The 23,164-nt window shown below is 38.2% G+C and overlaps 1 protein-coding gene across 1 annotated transcript in view; it reads right to left on the reverse strand.

Annotated features, from left to right (window-relative positions):
• Nucleotides 1-1,204: 1,204 nt before the first annotated feature.
• The window catches only part of LOC101863941 (sorting nexin lst-4), a gene marked incomplete at its 5' end in the record, with an annotated part of 22,810 nt that continues 850 nt past the window's right edge, over nucleotides 1,205-23,164 (reverse strand). Inside the window, 13 exon segments of the mRNA XM_013080423.2 lie at nucleotides 1,205-6,270; nucleotides 6,861-7,067; nucleotides 9,053-9,142; nucleotides 9,789-9,865; nucleotides 14,266-14,343; nucleotides 14,922-15,025; nucleotides 16,346-16,449; nucleotides 17,121-17,251; nucleotides 17,788-17,902; nucleotides 18,797-18,922; nucleotides 20,252-20,342; nucleotides 21,634-21,746; nucleotides 22,453-22,683. Of these exon segments, the coding sequence (XP_012935877.1) occupies nucleotides 6,223-6,270; nucleotides 6,861-7,067; nucleotides 9,053-9,142; nucleotides 9,789-9,865; nucleotides 14,266-14,343; nucleotides 14,922-15,025; nucleotides 16,346-16,449; nucleotides 17,121-17,251; nucleotides 17,788-17,902; nucleotides 18,797-18,922; nucleotides 20,252-20,342; nucleotides 21,634-21,746; nucleotides 22,453-22,683 (1,515 nt within the window).

Genomic DNA, 23,164 nt, shown 5'->3' on the forward strand with positions numbered 1-23,164 from the left:
TTGATAACTGTATTTGTACAGTCTTTCACTATTGTGATGTGTTGTCCATGATAATGTCCAATGTGTATCCTTTCTTGTACATAACAATGATGACATGTTCTGCGTACTGCGTCATTGTTACAAAGCTTGTCATTCATATTACCATTACGAATGGAGTTCATAGTGTACAAAGTCTTTGTTTACTAAACAAATGGAATTTAAAGTCTATAATTTGCCTTGCTCTTTATCTGTTTTTGTCATCACTGTTACATACAAGAAATACAGTGTTGCCAAACCAATAGACCCATATCTCCAAAACCCTACATCTCCTTGCTCCGATACTCTAGGAGTATGAGCACTAAATGTCAATCTGTGACTGACAGAAAAGGGAATCAAATTGGTAAGAAAAATTTCTTTGCACCACTCAGTCTCAAGAGTCTCACGTTTTGGCAATTGCTAATTTGTATCATGAGATGCTTAAATTCAGAAAAACGTGTAGGCCTACTCCTGATACATGAACTAGTCAAACTCCTATTTTCTAATAAGCATTCACAGGACTTTAAAACAAAGACGGATGTACTACTGATATTCCTGTTCTCAAAACAATTTAAATGAGATGCTTAAATTGAGAAAAAGGTACTACGGATACTTTCATTTTCTCACAAGGATCCTGCTGATCACAGTGATATAACAAATATTTTTTAAATCAGGGAATTTGACTTGCATACCGGATGGAATATCTGAGCCGAAGACAACCAACACACAAGCATCAACAAAAGAAAAGAAAAATTGACCATTACAGTTCAACTGACCTGGTGCCTACAGAGAGGCTCATCACATTATGCCATACAAAGTGATAGCACAACGGCAGCATGCGTGCAGAACGAACCCGCTGTGTTATGGACATTTAAGTACTTGACTGTGCTACCCTTATCACGTACACGATTCTTTGTACAGTAATACTTACTACCCTCAAACTCTATCACTTGATACAATACAGTTGAACCTGCTCTAATGGCCACCTGTCTAAGACAACCACCTCCAAAAACAACCACTTCCCACTTCCTCCCTTGCATTTTTCCTGTATCAAATAGACACCACTCAAGCCGTCCACCTGTCTAAAACAATCGATTTTCTCATCCACATTGGGGTGGCTGTCTTGGACAATTTCGACTGTATTAACACTACATTGTCCTTTCCTTTTTACAATTTTTCTGCTCATATGTTTCATATTCTCTCTCTCATCAATGCAACTAGCTATAGGAGGAGGGAGTGGGATACAGAACAGGTATTAATTATTGCAATAAGACTGTAGAGGCATTAACAATCAGAAAACTGAAAGACATACCAAACCCCTTAGCAAAAAAGTATTTAGCTTTGACAGTCTTGAAAGGTTTTGGAATCAAGAACTGTAAGCTATCTACATGACTAGTTAGTTACTCTACTTTCTACCAAAGGTAGAAAAATTGATCTTCTTCATATTGGGTTATCATCTAAATACCGGGCCAAAGGCCTGTAATTTGAGAACGACTTCATAATTTGAAAGACCTAATTGTATGGAAAATAGAGAGCTTTGTAACTATATTTCATCTCATGCAATAAATGTATTGATACAACACACTCAAGATAAGGGTTAACACACAGGAATTAATTCATACTAGAACAAAATTCATTAAAATGAAAGTGATGGCTTTGTAAATGAATCTGCTCCCAAAAATACAACAAGACACAATTTGCCTCTGTTCACACAAACATTCCTTTTCAAAACTTTTCCACAAGAATAAAAAAAAAACCATTGAATTTAAATTCGTTTTTAAAAGAAATAATAAAATAAACCAAACCTGGTAACCAAAACACTTTATTTTGATTTTAAAAAGGATCCACTTCACAGCATTTTTCAGCAGACAGGATATTTCTGCTCTTTGATTTTAAAGTAGATATTATTTTTTGTTTTATAGTATAAGAGGAAAAAGTTACGTTAACAGTTTATGGAATCATGCTTTTGTTAAGATACAATCAACATAAATATTGCTCGTACACGAACATCTTTTTCAATTACCAAATCTACAATGTGAGTGAGAGCTACTAAGACAAACAAAGTTCCATACAAAAAGTCAGTGGTAGAAAAACGGGAGACAGAAACTGAACCTGATGAAAACACAAGAAAATAGTGCATGACCATGAACACTACCAGTCCATCAAATACAAAGTGTAAAGGAAAAAAGTGGTGACAAAAAAGAAAATAACAAAACAAAAACGTTAAAAAAAAATTCTTCCTGAATGCAATCAAGGAAATGGAAAAGTACAATGAGAGTGGCAAAGTGTGATACAAATTAACATAAAAGAAAATAAGTCAGCAGTAGGTATAATGGGGGAGTTTTGATAACACAAAAAAATTAGGATACGCACAAAATGTTGACATTTTCATAGAAATATTCACTATGACAGTTTAGCAAAGATAATGTTGCACCCAGTAAGGATACAACGACACATTCAACGGGAACATATTAACTCAAAACAAAGAACCACAATCAATCTATTGAGCCTATTCTCATCCCCTGCCTTCCCCTCAAAACAATACAAACAAACCAAAAAAAAAGAAAGAAAAAAAAGTCACTATCAGCAATGCTCGAAAAGAAAAAAGAAGTGAAGACTACGTTTACGACTAAGCACACTGAAACACCCAGCTGCTCTCACATAAAGGGGCAGTGGTCACTACTGCGTTTACACAAGATTCCGAGCACCATAGGCTTCCTAGCTCCAGGTAAACACAGAATTCAGTATGTAAACATCTAGAACCAACTGCCCCCCCCCCCTCCCAACTTTTGCTCTGCATCCAAAGCCTTGCCTTTTTGTCCTTTTCGAGTCTAATACTCAATCCCACTTTTTTCCCTCTTCCTCTCTCTCCATCTCTGTTAATTACTCATTCCTTCTTCCTCTATCTAATCAATATTGTCACTCATTGTCTTTCTCACACTCACAATCTCTCACTTTTTCTCTGTGTCCCTCTCTCTCACCAATCTTGTCACAAGCATTCACCCAGTCTTTTTCTTACATCCTCCCCCCCCCCACCCTCCATCTCTCTAACATTATAATCCATTCACCCAGTCTTTCTCACACACTGTCTCCCTTCCTCTCTACCTCTTTAACACTATAAATTATCCATCAGTCTCTCTCACACTGTCTCCTTTTCTCTTGCATTAAACCATACTCAAAAGCTGTAGCCCATGAAAAAAGTATGCCTAAATGCAGATGATAATTTTAAAGATTTTGCATCTACCATTTACTTCTCCCATCCCTCGAACAAACATTGAAATCCCCCCCCCCCTCCTAAACCCCTTGCACACACATCCCATAGATATCCATTTCAAACACATGCAGCATTCATTACCAGGTAAACACACTACATCATGTAGGTTTCAACATGCCAACCTATTGGCTCCTGTAAACTACAAGTCCTCATTGAATCATTTTAATTATTCATAATATATGATATTTATATATTACATGCATATGTGTCAGTTAGCTAACATCTCAATTTCTTACATGCAGTCATAGAAATAGCATTGCACAATTGAAAACTAGCACAACATTGGTGATTATAAGCTGCTATAAATGTTAGTACACACCCAGTATTTCAATCTGAGTTTAACTAAGGTCTATCATGACCACAGTATCAATAAACATTTTAAAAGTGACAAATTAGAAATAAAAAACAATAACGAAGTAGCAAAACATAACTTTCCTTATGCAGACATCAGAAAATCATAACAAGGCCCATTTTTCAATGACAATGACCTGTACCAACAACCCAAGCTATTTTGCATCACAAGGAAATTTGCAGCACTAGTTAATTATCATCGCCGTCAGACACAGGGAAAATAACCAAACATCTTCCGACAACATATTTGTACCAGCATTTACCAGATTTTTATACTGTCTAAAATACAGCACACAGTGAAAGTGTGAATCTATACCTGCTCTGTTCGCAATTTCATATTTCATTAAAGGCCCCAGCCAAACAATACTGACAAATCTGATTGATCTTTAAGACCACACATACATACATCAACACCGGGTGCGATAGCTACACCCTGTAAGCGCTAACATAAGAAATCTCAGTACAGTTTCCATAGACAGAGAGAGTACAGAGCATTTATGCTGTCCCACATCCCTGACGGCAGGACATACCAAAGACTTCTGCCCCGACAAAATGTTAATGTCAAGAGGGAAAAATAAAAGCACAATGGCGTATCAATGGTTTGTTGGAAGAAAACTGTGTAACAGAGACAAAGACAATTTCACAGGAGAGTGCATATTGCACCCGATAGATTGTAAATGACTGATTGTAAATGTTTTACGCTCTCTTCGACACAGTTTAGATTTAGAAGGTGGCATACTCAAGCTGAGTGACCTACAGCAACCCAAAAGACAGGCAATGATACTTGATATGAGTATCATCTTCTGCGAGCAAAGTCGAAAAGCACAACCATAACTCCACAGATGTCAGTGTGCACCTCAAGTTAATACAACTGAAGAAGATAAGTTGCTTGGACATGGTATGGACATTTCTGGCATCTACAACTTCGGAGGTCGAGTCATTGAAAGGAGAGGGAGATAAACTTTCACGACCATTTGTTTTAATTGGCAAAGTGTCGTTGCAAGAAAAAAAAGGAGTATCTATGTTCGACCTGCTTTTACAAGGTGAGTACAAACATTTGAGATACTCATAATTCTACAACAAAATGTAGAAATTAATTTTAAATATGGAGGTTTTGCTCCCAAGGCCGTGGACACGAAACATAAATAAATAGCGAACTCCACAATAAAGTAAAGGACATCAGACTTCTACAGGATGACCCGTCTCAGACAGACAAAAAATCACAACTGAAAATCTGACCATTATTTCAAACATCTATTGCAAACTTTAATAAAAATAATAATAATAATATCTCACATGAAAGTATGTTGTTAAGTATATATATATATAACATAAATATGTGACAGCTCAGAGCAGCAAAACTGATAACTAAACAAAAAAACAAGCACCCCCCAAGCGGTAGTAACGACAACAGGTTATCACCCCCATAATATGTAGTTTTAAGCACACATAGAAATCACAGTACACATCTCTGTACAGGCACAAACTGGTTCTAAGATTCTTTGCCAGGACTCACAATAAGACTCAATTAAAAAAGAAGGCCGCAAGAACAAAACAAACCCAAAATTTCAACAGACAGGCATATTTCATACTGATTCAGCACCTCCCCCCAAAAAAGGGTAATTTTTTCAGGAAATTCTGATCCTAAACATAGAACGTAAAGTCAATATCACTACAGAAATTTCACTTTTTTAAGGCAAGATAAAGAGTAAGTAATCGGCAATTTACGATCTCCTGTTGGCAGACTTCATGACAAATCAGAGACAGTCCCTTAAAACAAAAATCCACTCTGCAGTACTCTCATCAAAGCAGAAATGTTTTTACTTAATGTTTGTCAACCATAAGGAGGGAAAAAATAGTAGCAGCCAAAGAACTGTCACAGGAACACTGAAAAATGATGGTTGCACAGTACAAGTGACCAGCACGTAGGGCAAAACAAAACACATTGCACCCCCCCACCCCGGCTCCAACTACAAAATTTCTTCGAATTGAAAAGATAGGCACTTCTCTCCATAAGCAAAATGGGAACAAAGTTTCATTCAATAACATCGCATAATATGTTCACAGTATTTTCACATTTAATATATATATATGTATAGATAAATATCCTTTACAGTAACAATCGGTATTTCACTATGACCTCTCTAGTTTTCAATAGAGTACAAACTTGAACCTGGAGGGACAGACAGGATGACGCTGCAAACAGAAATATTACAAGGCAGATGGGCGAGGATGCATTTGTTCAGGGGATATTATCAATTATCCAGGTGACCTGTTCAGGTAGGCAGCCCACCCTGCCAGTCAAGATTATCCAATCGCAACAAGCAACTACTCAGACAAACCATTCAGTAGGTTATTCATCATTAACTCATGTAGAAGAACATTCAATCAAATGAATTTACTTTCTCTTACGGGTCATTCATGTGCACTTGGCATAACAGATGCTGAATCACTATTGGGCATACTATGCTGGCTCTCTGTACAAGTGTACACTTATATAAAAACATAAACAATGTTGACATATTGTGCACAAATTAGCACCGCTACGCACAGGCTTGGTTCCCACCTACGTGCAGCGACCATTATGCATCATCATAATGCTGTAAGGCTTGTTCCAGCTTGCTTGTCACCTACGGAAACAAGATTGCCCCGCAAAGATTAAAAGATGAAAAATAACATCGTCAAACCTACTAGAAACTTTATAAACCACACAATCTATTATCCCTCTGCTGTGGTCTGGTGGTTGGAGGGAGCTACAGGTAGGTCTATCTTGTTTTTTTTTAAATTTTATTTGTCCATCTTTCTTACTTTTCCCCCCGCATTCAGCAACTATTACTGTGATTGTACACTATACTTCACTTTCCTTTAACAAATATTTCTCAAGGATACTTATCAAAAGATTAAACTACTACGGGGAGGAAAATGTTAAACATCACAAAAATAATTGAGGGATGGAGGCTGGAGGCAGAAATTACAGTCTAGCAAACATATAGCAAAACAGCCACATGGCGAACAGATCTTTAGGTTCTGAATTTTTTCTTATACATGTATTATATTCTTTATTCAAAACATGTACACAGCGAATTTCATACATAACGAAAAGATTTCCACGTCTCGCTGATTTTGCTTTGTGTGCACTAAACTGTATATTTTCTCTGATGAATCTGATCCACATAAAACCCAGAAAAAAATTTAACGACATAAAACATGTGCCGCTCACCTGCTTGTAGAACTCGATCTGCTCCCTGAGGTAACTCTGCATCATGTGCTTGAAGTCGACCACTCTCTCATGCTGGAAGTGGTTCATCTCGCTCAGGGTTCCGTACGAAATGGTGTCAGCTCGGGCCAGCACGCTGTTCACCTCTGACTCCGACATCTTGCCTTCCTCCTGGAGTTTCATGCAGTCCTTGGCTTTCCCGATCGCACCCTGGGAAGAAAAGAAGAAACAGTTGTGCTGTGTTTCTTCCATTTCATGCTGCGCGTATTTGAGTTTTATATCATGGCATCAAACTACTTGGGTTGTATATTATGACATTAAAATACAGTTGGGCAAAGACATCATGAACACTCAGAACTTGAAATCACGGACAGCTTGAACAATATGCCATTCTCCCAACAGAACTGCTGTACTACCTGTATTACCTGTCCTGGGCAATAATGTCATTGCACACCGGACAGATCCATAAGAACTGCTATATTTCCTTAGTATTAGCAACGTTTTCGCAATCACCAGTACAGACTGATCAAGCAGCTTGTCTCCCAAAACCCAATCAAATTTCTCCTCACAACTGTCTCAAAATCAAATCACCCTGTGAGATGGAATATAACACAACCATCGTTATCGAGAGTATCAGGTTGTATCAGCTGACCAGGATCGCCCCTGCATGGCACGATTCACACACTGCTGGTATCCACTGCATCATCGTACATTACCTGTAGGGTGGGCAAGGCACGAGAATGTCCTTGAATCAAGTCCAGTGGGGGTTGGTGGTGAGTGGTGGAGCGTGATCAAAACCAGTTGTTTGCCAGTACAAAGAAAATATAGCAATTCAGTCAGGGAATGGCATTTTGTACCAGCTCTCCATAATTTCCGAGTGTTTGTGCTGTCTGTGCCCGACCGTAATTTAAAAAATAATACATACAGTTGATCTAGTATCATTTTGGAGGTGTTATCTCTGGGTTAGAGGCTGACATATTATAATGACCTGCCATTGTTTAGTCACTAGCTGCTCTCAAGCATTTTGTCACGGTCAGCCCAGTACTAACTTTGATGGTTTTAGTCCACATTGCAAATTGCTCACCCTTAGCCCTTGTGCCCCACATCTTGTCTTTGAGTATTTCTTTCATTATGATGTGGTGGCGTTTTATAAGACAAATGTATCATACTTTTCTCCTTTTCATTTTGTTTAGCTCGGTTGTCTTGTGTGGGGCATTTTGTGGGGCATTTGACACTCCTTATTGTTTCTCTTTTTTGCTTTCTCGCTAATTTGCCCATTTAGCAGCAGCGCCAAATCTCAAAAGTAAATATTTTGTTTTCTTCTTTCTTTGTCTTAGTACCCTAAAGGATAATAGGTCAGATGTAGCGCTCCACCAATTTTTCTGTAAAGGTAGAAATAATTGTCTTACTCGACTCTTAATTTTAACAGCAGCTTAAAAACAGAGCACAATGAGTGAACAGTGTCATCTTCTCATTCTTGCTCACTTCAGAAACAACAATCAGCAGTTTCTGTTGCTACTTTACTACATATTCAACATCCCATGAAACCATTAAAACCTAAGGTAAGACCCATCGGAGCCTATGGGGTCGCAGTAAGGCTCTTCACCATTGCAAGCAGAAGGCGATAGTTCCATTCCCCAGTGGGGATGTTTTATCGAGTATCTTTATGAGTCAGCTGGGATGTTGTATCCTATTCAGACCAGGTCGGCGGTATAAGTGGGGTTGCATAACACTTACAATTACAATATGTGTCACTATGTGGTGGAATCAGGTGCTCGTCAATTTTTTGGCATGCAGAGTTATTGGTATCATCTTAAAGCTTGTTTATTTGTCTCGCTTTCCATGAAAAAAATATCCATTCATCTTGGATACAAGTCGAGAAATTGGTGATTGAAGGAAGTAAAATTAGCGGGGAAAATGGCTGCCAAAGTTTAGTTATTTCCTTAGATGGAGAGTCCATGAAAACTGAAAATTTATATTTTTTGTGCCTTTAATCAACTTTTTTCTGTAAAAATTTACATAGAAATGTGTTCTTTAATGGACATGAAGGGTGTTGAATCAAAAAACAAAAACTCGATAAAAATTTCCAAACCTGTGAGAAAATGCCAGTTTCTTCACTTTTATTATTTTGACGAGCGCCTGATTTCACCATGCTGCCTCACACATAAGCAGAGACCAGGACGGCCTCACCTCACCTCATGAACTTTCAGCACATCAGGATAAACATGCAGTACACCTTTGTACTCATACAGGCTCTCCAGGAGTGGGTATGAATCTTTCGGTGGCTGTTGACAAATGAAAGAAAAAGTATAACTTATTCCACACTCGGGGGGACCTACAGGGTTTTGCAACAATATTTTGAAATTTACTCTTATATTCTCAGTGGGGGTAACATAAGGATGACTGTTCCATGCATCTTTGATGATAAGTGGAACTTATTATACATAACATTCATTAGAAAAGGATAAGGAAGAACAAAAATCACACCTGACATAATGAATTATGAATAACAGACTAGACAAATATATCCTATAAAATCTACAAACTCTGACACAAAAGGACTGATCCTAATTTCCAGCACTGTATCATTTTCATATTAAAAATTATCGACATAGCCTTGGAACCGCAACTCATCTTAATATAGATAGTCTACATTGAATGAGTGAAATATTTGTGAAGTCATGCAATTTTCCATTTTTAAGGGACATTACTGAACTCTCTGAAAAGTCATAAGGTCTGAAGAAAAAACATTTTAAAATATTGGGATATAGATTAATTCTTCTGAAGAGGCATATTTGGGAGCAGTGGTCTGACATTACTTCTCTTCTTCCATCAAGCCAGGCAGACACACACAGTAAATCTTATTTTCCAAAGTTCCATTTAAAAAAAAAAGAGTTAATGAGAAAAGAGTCTCAAAACATTATTTTTCACCTGCTTGGCAAACATTTCTCCTATATCATTGAAAGCTTCTCCAGTGTAGTCTATAGCGGCAGTCAACCTTTGGGCATCTGAAAGAGAAAAATGTAACTAGGTGAAGAAAATAACAAGGCTTCAACACCCCTTTCCATACTGTAAGGTAATTCAAGAGGAGGGACCTCCAAATTTCACACTCATCATCAATAGGACCAAGCAAAGTGGGTGGAGAGCCTTATAAAATCCCCAAATTACCACCTTCTCCCCCCGAGATTCTAACTGAGACATTCACACTATCACCTAGCATAACCCAGCATGTTATCGACAAAACTAAAGGTGTGTGCCCAGAGAAAAACACATTGGTCAATAAACGAAACAGTCAACAAAGTTGTTGCCTGACGGTTGAAAATGGGAAAAACCAGGGCCTCAGACATAAGACCAAAATAAAACAGAATTCCAATATATTCGAACAATTTTTTGTTTGTTTTCGTAAGTGTTTCATGGCACTTGCATCACAATACGGTCATATAAGTGCCGAAGATTAGAGGTGTTACAAGGGAGTAACAAACACAAAAAAGAAGGAGGAGAGATAAGGACAATAGACGTTTGAGAAAAAAGACACAGCAAACCACACCAGAGCACTCGCCAATCACCCACTTTAAGAAAAGCAACAAGAAAATTGACAAAGAAATGTAATGATCCGTACCAAGATCTGGGTTTTGAAAGAAGATTGTGAACAAACTGTGCACATGCTGCAAACTTTCCCTCTGAAACCATGTTTGTATATACCAATACCCAATCTCAGAGGTGGAACCTGTGACTCACCAATCTTATACCTTCAGTGGAGTCCAATTCAACCGAAATCTAAGAGACCACCAAATTTTCTTCTGTTTAGCTGTATTTTCAATTTAAAAGATTGCTCGAATAGCGAAGAAAAAAAAAGAAGACTATTTCATTTCAGCTTTCCACTGTTTTTGGATTAACCGTGTTCGGTTTAAGCAGATTCCATTGTATCTATAATAAGACAAAACAAAATTGGCAAGACCTCTCTTTTAACATCTATGGGTGAAAAGAGACCCAGTAAAGAGGCAAAACCAGTGTCTGTGACGTAATTCTTTGGCTCTTTCGCCATTGCATGAAGTAGATGAGAGTTTGATTCTTAGCTGGGAAAGTTATTTAATTGATTGCCTCCATCTATCTGCTGGGAAGTAGTATCCCACTCAGCTTTCAGCCAAGGTTAGTGCTAATGGGTTGGGCTGAAGCAGCCCCCTCCTAAAAAAAAGTTTTAATTCTGCCAATAAAAGTGTAAAACATTTACAGTTTAAAAAACAAACTCAGCTGATAATAACACAGACTATAATATTGTAATGGGGGATGATTGTTCATGGAATCAGATGCAGTTATACATGTGCAAGAAATTAATACACGCAGAAGTGTTATTGAGGAAGGGGGGTGGAGGGGAGGGAGCAGGAGGGTCAAAATCAAATTTTCAGAAGACAAAAGTTACTCGACAAGAGAACAGGAGCCCCACTTGTTAGTGAACCTGCAACCATATGATTTTTGTGAGGGGGATTTGTGGGTTCATTTTTAGTTTTTGTACGAGTTTTACAGCACTTGCAACATGACTGGGTCATATAAGTGCCAAAGATTAGAGGTGTCATAAGTGAGTAACATAAATATAAAAGAAGTAGGAGAGATACAGACGATAGGTGTTCAATAGGAAAGAAGGAGCAAACCACACTGTTGGTTCATCATCTATCTAATCACAAAAAGGTTTTGTAGGCAGAGCACTTGGCCCAGTGGTGAGAGTGGAAGAGTACAGAACTTGGAAGAACACAAGGGAAAAGAAATTATTTTTTTTTACAGCAAGGTCAGATGCGAATCAACACAATAAGAATCATTATGTGCTGGGAGAAAGCAAAGCAAACAGACAGACAGACAGAGAGAAACAACAGAGGGAAAGAATAGAAATAGGACCTACAAGCAGTGTCCTCCAACTACCCGGGAAAGGAAGGTCCAGCCTACGATAGTAATCGTATGCCATACAGACACCCTTGAGGATAGACGTTTACATACTTTATTCCATTATCAAAAGGGTGGCACTTGCTTCTGGCAAGCAGTGTGTCTATAATATTCATTATCCCCCTCCTCCTCCTCAAGCCCCTTTCATTGAGTCAATAACCTGACAGGACAGAGACAAATAAAGCTCAGTACTTTTTTTCTTTCACTTCTGCATGATGAATAAGGTAAAAAAAAAGAGGGTGAAGGATTCAGTAGTGCCTGGGTGGGACACATTTTTCAGTAACACATAGTACAATTCTCTCATTCTGGCCTTGGCAGCTATGGTCACACAATTATCTATCTATGACAAGACTAAGATCATAAAGGTTGGTGGGTGGAATGATGTGGTGTGTAGTTGGGGTAGTGGAGGGGCTGGGGGATGTGGAAAGCAGCAACAAGGCTGTGTAACAAAGCCAGAAGGGGTAAACACTTCATGAACGAAAAAATATTACAAAGATGACCTGCAAAAGGAGACAAGATATAAAATAAGGAAATCATTGAGCAGGGCAGAGATATCAACGCATCAAGTTTAAAAGAAGTAAAGAAAAGTCTTGACTCTTGATGCAATGACAACCAGTTAGCGTATCTCCATCTGAAATAACTTTCTCAAGAACAGTCACAAGCAAAGACAATACCAGTGAGAGAATAAAGATACGATTTATTGTGACCTTGTCTGTTCACTGGAATTTATCTAAAGGCAATAATTCTCACAAAGGAATTTCATCATTGTTTAAGAAAATCCCACACTTCCTGGCCTGGGAGTGGTAGAAGCAATGCCTTTCTCCACAGAATTATACCCTGTGCCATAAGAACTGCTGGATTATTTTGCCCAATAGGTTACATAAAAGAAGTGCTAAGAATAGGAATTATAAATAGAAAGCAGACTAAGTTTTTGTGTATAAATCAACACTTGAAAACCCTACTGAAGCAACAAAAAATGGAAAATGGAAAAAGTTTCTTTTAATGGCTAAGACTGTTTCAAAGTAATATGTATTTTACATAAAGAAATTCAAATAATTCCCGTACCTAAGTTTATACCAAAATCAAAACTGAATGACAAAACAAATTTAAAAAAGTGTCCTTTGTAAAAGGTGGGGAAATTGCTCAAGGATGGGTGGAGACTAAAATCACTTACTATCAAGAATGGAAGCAGGAGTTACTGAAAGAAAAGATGAATTCATTGATTTTTGTTATGAGATCAACTGTGCAACTGTAAGTTTTATTTTACAAATATAGCTAAAAATGTGACTGTCATGAGACAGAACGCTAGAAGAATGTCAGTTTATAAGTATTGTTTTAGTAAATCGAAGGAAATCTGCACTGTAACGGCTGTTTTAAGCTTCGAAAAAGATGGACAGACAAAATCTAACCGAGGGTTTAAAAAAGTAGGAGCTACAAGTGATGCCCTCCACCAACAAAATTTTCTCAGTTACATTTAATAATATTGCTGCTGGCATTGTATGAAGGTAGCAGCAATTTTTCTCAGCCATCTTGTAAGTTACATCCAATAGCGTTGGGAGTAGCATTATAAGAAGGTAGCAGCATGTCCTCCTATTGTTCGTTAAAAAAATATCATTGGCTATAACTTTCTCCACAACACGAGATTGTTAGCAAATGCAGTAGAAAAAAAAGGAACCCCCCCCCACTATAATTCCTTTTCAAACCTGGAAAATAAGAACTTGCTCATTTTACATTTGATAGGCTGAGATAAGATGGGCTTCTGTGCATGATAAGTGAGAACAATAATGATCACATCCCAATATGAAAAGATTAGGGAAACAGAAGAAGTACACCACAACAGATATCCCTTGGCAGCACACTTCACAAAACGAATTTATAACTTTGAAAATAATTGTGACATTAAACAAGACATATTTGTCTTTTTACAAGATGAACAGTTTGTAAACAAAAAACAATGCAGTAACTTAATTCTTTAACTCCAAAATCATTTTCCATGTTTAGACGGAATTTTTTTCCTCCAGATCTCATGAAATATGTAAAAGTGGAAGCAGGAAAAATGTTTATAAAATGGCTAAAACTGTGTTAAAGTGAAAGATGAAGTATTATATGTTTATCTAACACTCAGATTCATAAGAGATCGCATTCACAGTAATATTTCATATATTCTTGTGATCTCATTGGATGCTGGGACCGTCCACTCAGAGACTGGGAGGAGAGTTTCACTGCATGCTCATATCATCCACTTGAGTTAAAATAAGATGCATTTTATTGATACTACATGGAAATAAATTGACAGTGTGCTTTTATCAGCTTCTGAATCACAAAATATATACATACATGCCATTATATCAATATACATAACATTCTCCTTTTTCAGACTTGTACATAGACTCTCTTTCCTCACTGTTAACACATAACTAGGTAGTTCTACGAACAGACAAAGCATTGGGCACACACATGATCAGAAACTTACATGCTCCCTTGTCCATGGTGAAAGTCTGGGCCAGCTGGCGATAACTGCTGCCAATTTTACTGTACTCTCGTTTGAACGCTGAGAAGTAAATGGTAAAAGGGGTTTGTTAGATTTCCATAGAAGCATGCTAACAGAGGTAACAAAAGACTAGGTAATAAAAATAACAGTAGATTCCATTTACATGGCAAATATACCTGCTCTAAAGAAGCTCTACGTGTTTCATTATTTACTATTATAATAATAATAACACTGATCACTGTCATTACTTGAAATAAGAATATATACAGCTTTATTGATCACTCACTGACACTGATAATGTCGTCTCTTTCTCTCTCTCTCTCTCTCTCCCTCTCTCTCTCTCTCCCTCTCTCTCTCTCTCCCCTTCCTGGTCTGGTCTTCCATTTTGCAATACCTTTAACGGAAGACATATGTCCCTTGCTCCAAAACTCAACAATAGTCATGCCAATCTAGCATATGTTTGAGAGAAAGCAAGCAGCTTAATGGGGATTGAGCACTGATCTGAACCATCATCAGCCTCTGGCTGTGTCATAGTTGGCAGGTTATTGTTTTGAACAGGTGGTCATTAGAGCAGATTCAAGTGTATTAATTTTCACAAAGGAGGTTTTGAATAAATTAAGAAGCAAAAATGCACTTACGGCCTAATTGCTTTTTTGCATACTCGTGGTGGACTGTGATCAAATTCTTCACATTGTCTGTCATGCTGTTGACAAACTTGATGAACACTTCCATCTTCTTTTCACTGAAGAAAGAAAAGTAACCCACACAAAAATGAGAGAAGAAAAAAAAAAGAGAAAGAAAAGACGATTGGAGTCATTCACATGCAGAAAGGTAGGTCACAATCAAACTGAGGAAAGTATTGTGCGATCAAAAATCGGTGGCGCAACTTATCTCAAAATATCTCTTTCACTGGTGAATCAGTGTCATCCATATTTTTCACAGCAGTTGGTATCAATTTGTCTTAACTTTAATCATATCTTTCCACAACAATTGAGGCTTAATTTTAAAAAGCTTTTCCTCACATATTTATATAAAATACTGTAAATCATCGTCAAACGGAAAAAGAAATTGTTCACAGCACTTCCCGTTTTTCACACACATTTTGCATGCGCATATGGCCTACGTCACAGCTCACCAATGACACTTTTTGTGGCAAAACTTGTTACAAGAAATTAATTTTATAGTGACTGCATTTTTAGCACTAAAGGTTCTCAAAACGCATTCAATAGGCATAATATCGCGATAAGAAAAAAATGACAGACTTGCTTTTAAAAGTGATATTGCCCAGGTTGTAAACTTTTTAAAATCTGTAGAAGCCACCCACTTGGATTTCTTATTAGTATTTAAGGAATTTTCTAGAATACAACTAAACAGGTGTTTACAAAAATATTGATCTGTCAAGACAAATTGATACAAGTCATTGTGCAAAAGTTGGAGAACCAAAGTTTGATAGTTGAGAAGATATTTGATAATAAGTTGCGCCAAAATTTTTTTACCCTACTGTAGTCACTCAGAATGTAGACTAATATCACCAGCTAGAATATGCTAGCTGTAAATCATACATGACAAAAAGTATAATACTCATCCCCTACAAATGATATACCAAATAATGCAATACTGGGGGCTCAGTAGCTTGACAGATATGGTGTTCAACTGTCAACACAGAAGTGTAAAATTCAATTCCTGCTGGGGAAATGGGATACTACAAACACTCCAAATTATACATCCCCTTGGACTACTATTGACATGGGATGAACAATATATTGCCACTGCGCTAGCAAAATGACACATCTCATTTTTGCTGCTTTTGAACTAAACGGAAAAAACAGTTTAACTAGACTATTTACCATCTCATAATCGTAAAACTTGTCATGCATGTTTCTTTTGTGACATTTTGTTCTTTTTTTTTACCAAAAAATAAAAATATTACAAACAAAATAAAAGGCATGCTGCATTCTGGCACAACTCATCAGTTATGACATTTTGCTAGCGCTGTGATGATAAGTCAAAGCATTCACTCATTTCCTTAGCCATGTGACAGATTTCTCTCTAAGCCACTTACATGTCACGAATGTCCAACTGCTCAGTTGGCGTCTGAAGAACATGGAAAAACTTTCCACCTTGGAACTCATCTTTCTCTGCTTTGCGTTTGCCGTTTTTCCATTTCTGAGAAAACAAAACCAAAATTAAAGAGAACTCCTTAGTTTATTGATTTTCCAAGCTGTGAAAAAATGGTGATAGGTAATGTGGAGGGGCAGATGAAAGGAAAGGTGCTAGACTATCACCCAAAGCTATAATAGTTTGCTTCCTATCTCGAGCAAGCTTGGAAGGCAGAAAACTTAAAAGAAGAGAATTTGAGGGTCGTCGCGGAGGAATTAGGTGTTCATCAAATTTTAAGGAACACAAAAATTAATAATTTTCCAACGGCAATTTTTATCAATTTTTTTTTGGTTTGTACACAAAAATACGAGTAGAAATGAGCAAAAAAGAGAAAGTTTTAAGCTGGTAAGATAAACAAAACTAAACTGCTTCCAGATTAAGAAAAAAACCCAACCCAACCCCCACCCCCAAAAACAAAACAAAACAACAACAAACAAACAACTACACACCAACAAAAAAAAACTCTGCTCCGTGACAAAAAAGATTGGAAAAAAACAAAACAACTACTCTATAATAACCTGTAATGACCAATAAAGACCCACATTGACCCACAAAGACCCACGAGGAAGGATTCTTCCACAAAACACCTCCAACAGGGAACAGAGACCAGTGGGGAAGTGAGAGATAAAAAGTATCCAACACTCAGCCCACACAGCAGGTGTGTGTCATAGACCTACCTTGTCGTCCGTACAGGTGAGAAAATGGTGAAACACCTCGCTGCGGCAGATGACTGGATGACGCACCATGCGGTTGACCCAACCTTGCAACTGACGCATTCGCTCCTGTATAAAGTCATCCTCATAACGACCTGGGGATTGAGGGAAGCGTGGGGGGGTTGTTAGTGTTTGATATTCATCCTGATGACCCAGGATCAGTTTTCCTAGTCAAGACTGTTCTAAACGTGGGATCAAAAGTTTACTTTTACCACTCATTTAAAAGACATTGCATAATTTTTTTCAGCATTGCCCCAATAATTTGCATGACAACCAGATTCGTGTAAATAGACTAATATTTCATGAACTAAAAGAGTGGTATTCTACAAATCATACTGAATGGGTATACCGATAGTCATGCTAATACAATGGGAATGAACTTGGTTCGAGTCCCCACTTAGGCTTCCCAAGAACTCGGGTGAGGAGTTTTCCTGGCCCTCCATCCACTAGGCACGATCTCATCGGAGACATACATCAAACAGATGTCTTGCTTCTTATATAACCTTACAATGTGACCTCGTCAAGACAGACACCAGAGGAACATCTTGCCTCTTATATAACCTTAAAGTGCTAGAAGTGCCGGTATACCTCAACAGTACCAAGCAGTATTGGCGTTTGAAGAGCCACCTACCCGTGACAGCTTTATCTGGTAGAGGAGGGATGGGGATGCACACAAACTTGGCCTCCAGTCGTTCCAAGAGCCAATCAAAATGCTTGTACCTCCGGCTGACCACGATGTTGCTGAACTGTGGAGGGCAAAAAGAACGAAAGAGCGAATGTACATGACCAAAAGGTGGTTGAGCTAGACAAAAAAGACAAGGGGGAAAAAATCCTACTCTACAATGACCCGCAATGACCAACAAAGACCTACGCAATGACCAACAAAGACCTACACACACTCACAATGACCCATGATGAGGGGTTCCTCCACCAGACACCTCCAACAGGGACCACAGGGAAAGTGAGAAAAAATCCATAACTCACAACACACCAGATCGCAATCACTGAAACTACCGATCAGTGTCTGACAGGGTGCAAAAACATACAAGGTAAAACGATATTAAAAACAGGCGAGAAAAAAAAGACTAAAAGAGCACTTAAACAAGGCTAGCTGGTGCCTCTGGATTAATTTCAATCCATGGTTCAGTTCAGAGTTCAGTTATACATTTAATTCTTTTTCTTAACTATGGTGTACATCTACAAGTTCTGTATTGTTGTCTATTGAAAGCCTTCCCTGTTTAGAGTTATTTTTCAATCACACTAGCAGTCCTAACAGCCAGCTTTACTATACACCAGAACTAGAGAGTGACTCTCATGAGACTACATCTTCTCAAGAGATCCCCTTTCTTTCTTTTTTTTTTTTTTAAATCTAAAGATGAAGATGACGAGCGCTTTTTTTTCCCTTGGTTCAATCCTGATGATACAAATCTGTTGTGTAAAGTCACCTTGAATGTTTTAAATTCTCAATACCAACATAATTTCAACACTCTTCCTGCTAAGCCCCAAAGGTGAACCGAAAAAAAATTCCCCCCCCCCCCCCAGTGTAAGACTCCGTCATATATCACTTTACAAAACGGTAAATGGCGGAGTTCATCATTAATCATTCGAAATCATTTTTTCCATCCCTTGACATCACTCACAGATGGCTGCAGCTGGTAAGCGATGTAACTCTTGAGCCCCTTCATCTTGCTCTCTTTCTTGGGCGATGTGACGGCACAAGTGTACGCACTGTCCTGGTTCAACCACATTGGGCCATCAGCAGTATCCTTGGGGATGATAAAGTCGTTCAAAAGATTATTCCTACAGGGATGTAAACAGGTTTTGAAAAAAAAAGGCGGAAAATATACGGCGCACGAGTCTAAATTATATTTGTTATATTATATTTGTTTCTTTCCCTCTATTACAACAAATAATCTCTATTTAGTATAAATAATATGTATTGTTTATAGTAGACTTTTGTTAAAAGCTGGGGCCCAATTGGCAAGTCGGCCGAAAAAAATGGAAAAAGCCAGAAGATTTACATCCCTGTTCCTAGTCACGTGTATCTGTCCTCAATGAAAAGCCAACTTAAACTGACATGATTAATCATTGCTGTCGATTAGTATAATTTGTATTTAATGCCCCTATAAAGTCTGGGGTTACTTCAGAGGAGGAAACTACAAATTTAAATTCCATCTCCGATAAGACTGCAAACTCCCTGTACAAGCCAAGTTAAAAATTGCCCATCCAGGGATCTTAATCAGGGTCATTTGCAAAAAAGTATAGCATGATTTCAACTGCAAAATCTGCAGACCTTTTGACACAGGTTTGGGGTGTAGTTATTGATCTACAGCTGGGAGAGTTAAATTTCAATGTCTATAAATAATAGTGATACATCCCCTCTAAAAAAAGGCTCATGTCTTCACAATAACTTTTTTCCCCCATCCATTCATTCAAAATCATCATATCAGTCCTCTGGAGAATATACTGTGTTTCAGTTTCTCATGTGTACACCTCTATAATCTGTGCCAGTTGCAATGTATCCATTTGTGGCTGGATGTACAGAGGAAAACAGGACAAAGTACGTTTACAAATTTAACATCTTATCCTACAGAGCTGAGAATCAAATTAACTACTTTCTAATAGTAAGTACAACTTTTTACATCCAAACAAGACGCCCCTTTGTTGTAGTTGAGGGGCCACTATATCAGGCAATGACATCCCTTAGGTTCATTAGTATGGGCAACTGTTTGTGTGTGTGTGTGTGTGTGTGTATGTATGTGTGTGTTTGTGTGTGTGTGTGTGTGTGAGTGTGTGTGTGGGTGTGCGTGTGTGTGTGTGTGTGTGTGTGTGTGTGTTTGTGCGTGTGCGCACGTGTGCGTGTCCAAATATGCAAATATGTGTGATAGAGGCAGAGAGAGAGAGACAAAAGATGAACAGGGAGGTGGGAACATTTGTGAAGAAGAAAGAAAGAAAGAACGAGGCACTATTCCTTGAAAGTTAGTGTGCAGGACAGGGTGAAGGCTATTCAAACTCCCTGTCCTGCAAACCCATGTGCGTGTGTATGTGTCCCTGCTATCAATCAACAACAGCACACGTTCCCAGAATCCACTCACAATGATTTTGATTTTGTCACTATCCGGCACGCGGTCGTTTGTCTGGCCCATCAAGAAAGCATCTCCGCCCGTCTTGGCAAAACTTGAAAATCTGCAGACAGCACAACCATTTGACTTTGATGAGTGTCAACTCTAAAATAGAGGGCAACAGAAGCAGAGGCAGATCAAGTAAAACTTACTTTGAAAAAATTGAACAAATGAATGACATCGAAAGACCAGAATTTGTGAGTTTTGGGAGCTATTTGAGCAGAGAACGGAATGGTGAACCATGATCGCCAACGTCTGTCTCAAGACCTAGCACTTGAAAAAGTGCGCCAGCTCAAGGTCAATCACTGTTCAAGTCCTGAATTCTGATTATTTTCTTTTTAAAATCTAGAGGTTGGTCATGGACATCTCATATTGAGAGGCACAACAATGGTAGTACGTATCAGAATGTTACTGACGAATTTTTCTGTGAATTTGGAGAGATACAAACAGGAAAAATACTGTTTGTAGACATGATTTAAAGACTGGCATTGACGCTTTTGGTGGTGGAGATGACAAAGATAATGATGTTGATATGATGACAGGATGATGATGATGATGATGATGATGATGATGATGATGATGATGATAATGATGATGATGATGATGATGATGATGATGATGATGATGATATTTCCCTGCTAGTATACAGCGCACATTTAGTTTTTCTCTCAGTTGCTCCTGAGGAAGCCCAAGAGGCGAAACGTTGAGCTATTAAACAAATTTTAAACATTTTTATTGTTATGTTATTTTGTCTGACATTCAAACAAGACTCTCCCTCCTACTCTGCTTATCAAACAATGATGATGATGATGATGATGATGATGATGAGGATGATGATGAAGATGGTGATGGTGGTGACGTCAAAATGAAACTTAAAAGCCTGGGGTTCAAATACCCAAAACACTCCAAGCGAGAACATGGTAGTTTGGGGAGGGGGGGAGGGGGGGGAGGAGAGAATGATCAATAACTTTATGGGGACTAATTTCTAAATTACAATCAGTTATTAAGTACTGACAGGTATTTCTAAAAACAGAGAATTCAACAGTTTCAATGCAGTAATCCCACTGTTACCTAATACATTTTCGGAGACCAACTTTTAACATTTCTAGAAAACAATTGTGTGTATATCTAACAAGTAGCTTTTTACATTTCTCAGCAACCAACTTCCTACATTTTAAAAAAGTCAACTTTGCATGTTTCTCAAGAATCATCTTTGTATATTTCTAGCAAATAAATTTTTACATTTCTCAGCAACCAACTTCCTACATTTTTAAGAAGTCAACTTTGCATGTTTCTCAGAAACTATCTTTGTATATTTCTTGAGGCCCAATTTTGAATTCAAGACCATTTCTTACCTGCTAAAACTACTCTTGACAGTACCATACTTGGACATCTCCGTGCCAGGGGAGAGCTGCTTTTCTCGTTTCGTCGGCGCTGATAGGCCAAAGTTGCCCTGACCTCCTAAATCCTGTCGGCAAAGAAGAAAGATGAAAAATATAAACATAAGTGATCACGGAAAGTTTAGCTTTAATTTTTTGTGAGAGTTTTGTAGTACTTACAACACAATTAGGTCATAAAGTGCCAAAGATTAGAGGTGTTACAAGAGAGTAAAAAAAAAAAGAAAAGAGAAATAATATAAGGATCATAGATGCTTGAAAGAACAAACAAACCACACCAGAGCACCCGCCAACCACCCATGATCACAAAAAGTCCTGTCTACCTGCTGGTAACAGGGCTACACGACTTCACTACTCCTCCTTTTGCCAGCGCATACTTTTCCTGTTTTTTCCTCTCAGTATCCCTTTTTCTGTCCTCCTCTCTTCTCTCCCCTCTAACACCTCTTTTTTCTCCTCAGTAACCATTCCTATCCCTCTCCCTCACCTTTTTCTTCTCAATACCACTTTCTTTTTCCTCTTCCCTCCGCTCACCATTCTCTCCCCATTTTCCTCTTAGTACATTTTTCTCTTTTTTCCTGTCATTTGAAAGCTTTATCTTTCAAAACTCAAGTTGGCCATGACAGGCTTGGAGTCCATTACGGTGTAAAACAATTACAAACATTTGGATTTGACAGCTTCTCTCCAAAAACAGTACATGCCGGGTAAAAAAGATTTGAAATTTAAAAAAACAACAACAAAACAGCAGCTAAAACGACTTGTAACACTTTTGACACCTACCTGACTATGTCCAATGGTACTATTGCTTGACTCATCATCATCATCATCCCAGTCCTCGTCCCAATCATCGAAACTCTGCTGTGCATTGTACTGTTGCTGCTGCTGTTGCTGCTGTTGTGGTGGTGGAGCGGAGAAACCGTTGCTAGGCAATGATAAGGGCGGGGCAGAGGGTTCTGACACAGCTGGGGGTGGGGGAGGAGGGAGGAAATCGGGCTCTGGTACAGACAGGATCTGTAATAGGAAATGAAGAAAGAATCTTTCCTGGTAAAATGAAAGGAACACAAAGGACAAATAGCTCATAAATAAAGCTTATGATTGTGTTGTATTGGGCAACAGAGGTTGCGGCAAACTGTACGTGTGTGAGTATGAAAGAATATGTTTATGTTTATGTGCATACAAATATGTTGTGTTGGGTTGGATAGGTGGGGCAACCTCTTAGTATCTCTACAAGCAAAACAAAAAAGGAGTTGGCATGAAAAAAGGGTACGTGTTCCCTATGAACTTCCACCTGGAAAAAGAATAGGCGATACACAATAATATTTGACAAGCTTACTTATAAATCTGATCTTTTACATGTATGTCAACAGACATTCCATTCAATAAATTAGCAAAAGCAAAGACACTACTTGAGAATGAAGTAATGAACAGAGAGAGAGAGAGAGAGAGAGAGAGAGAGAGAGAGAGAGAGAGAGAGAGAGAGATAGGGAGAGAT

Source organism: Aplysia californica, unplaced genomic scaffold (assembly GCF_000002075.1).
Source record: "Aplysia californica isolate F4 #8 unplaced genomic scaffold, AplCal3.0 scaffold00005, whole genome shotgun sequence".
Lineage (NCBI taxonomy): Eukaryota > Metazoa > Mollusca > Gastropoda > Aplysiida > Aplysiidae > Aplysia > Aplysia californica.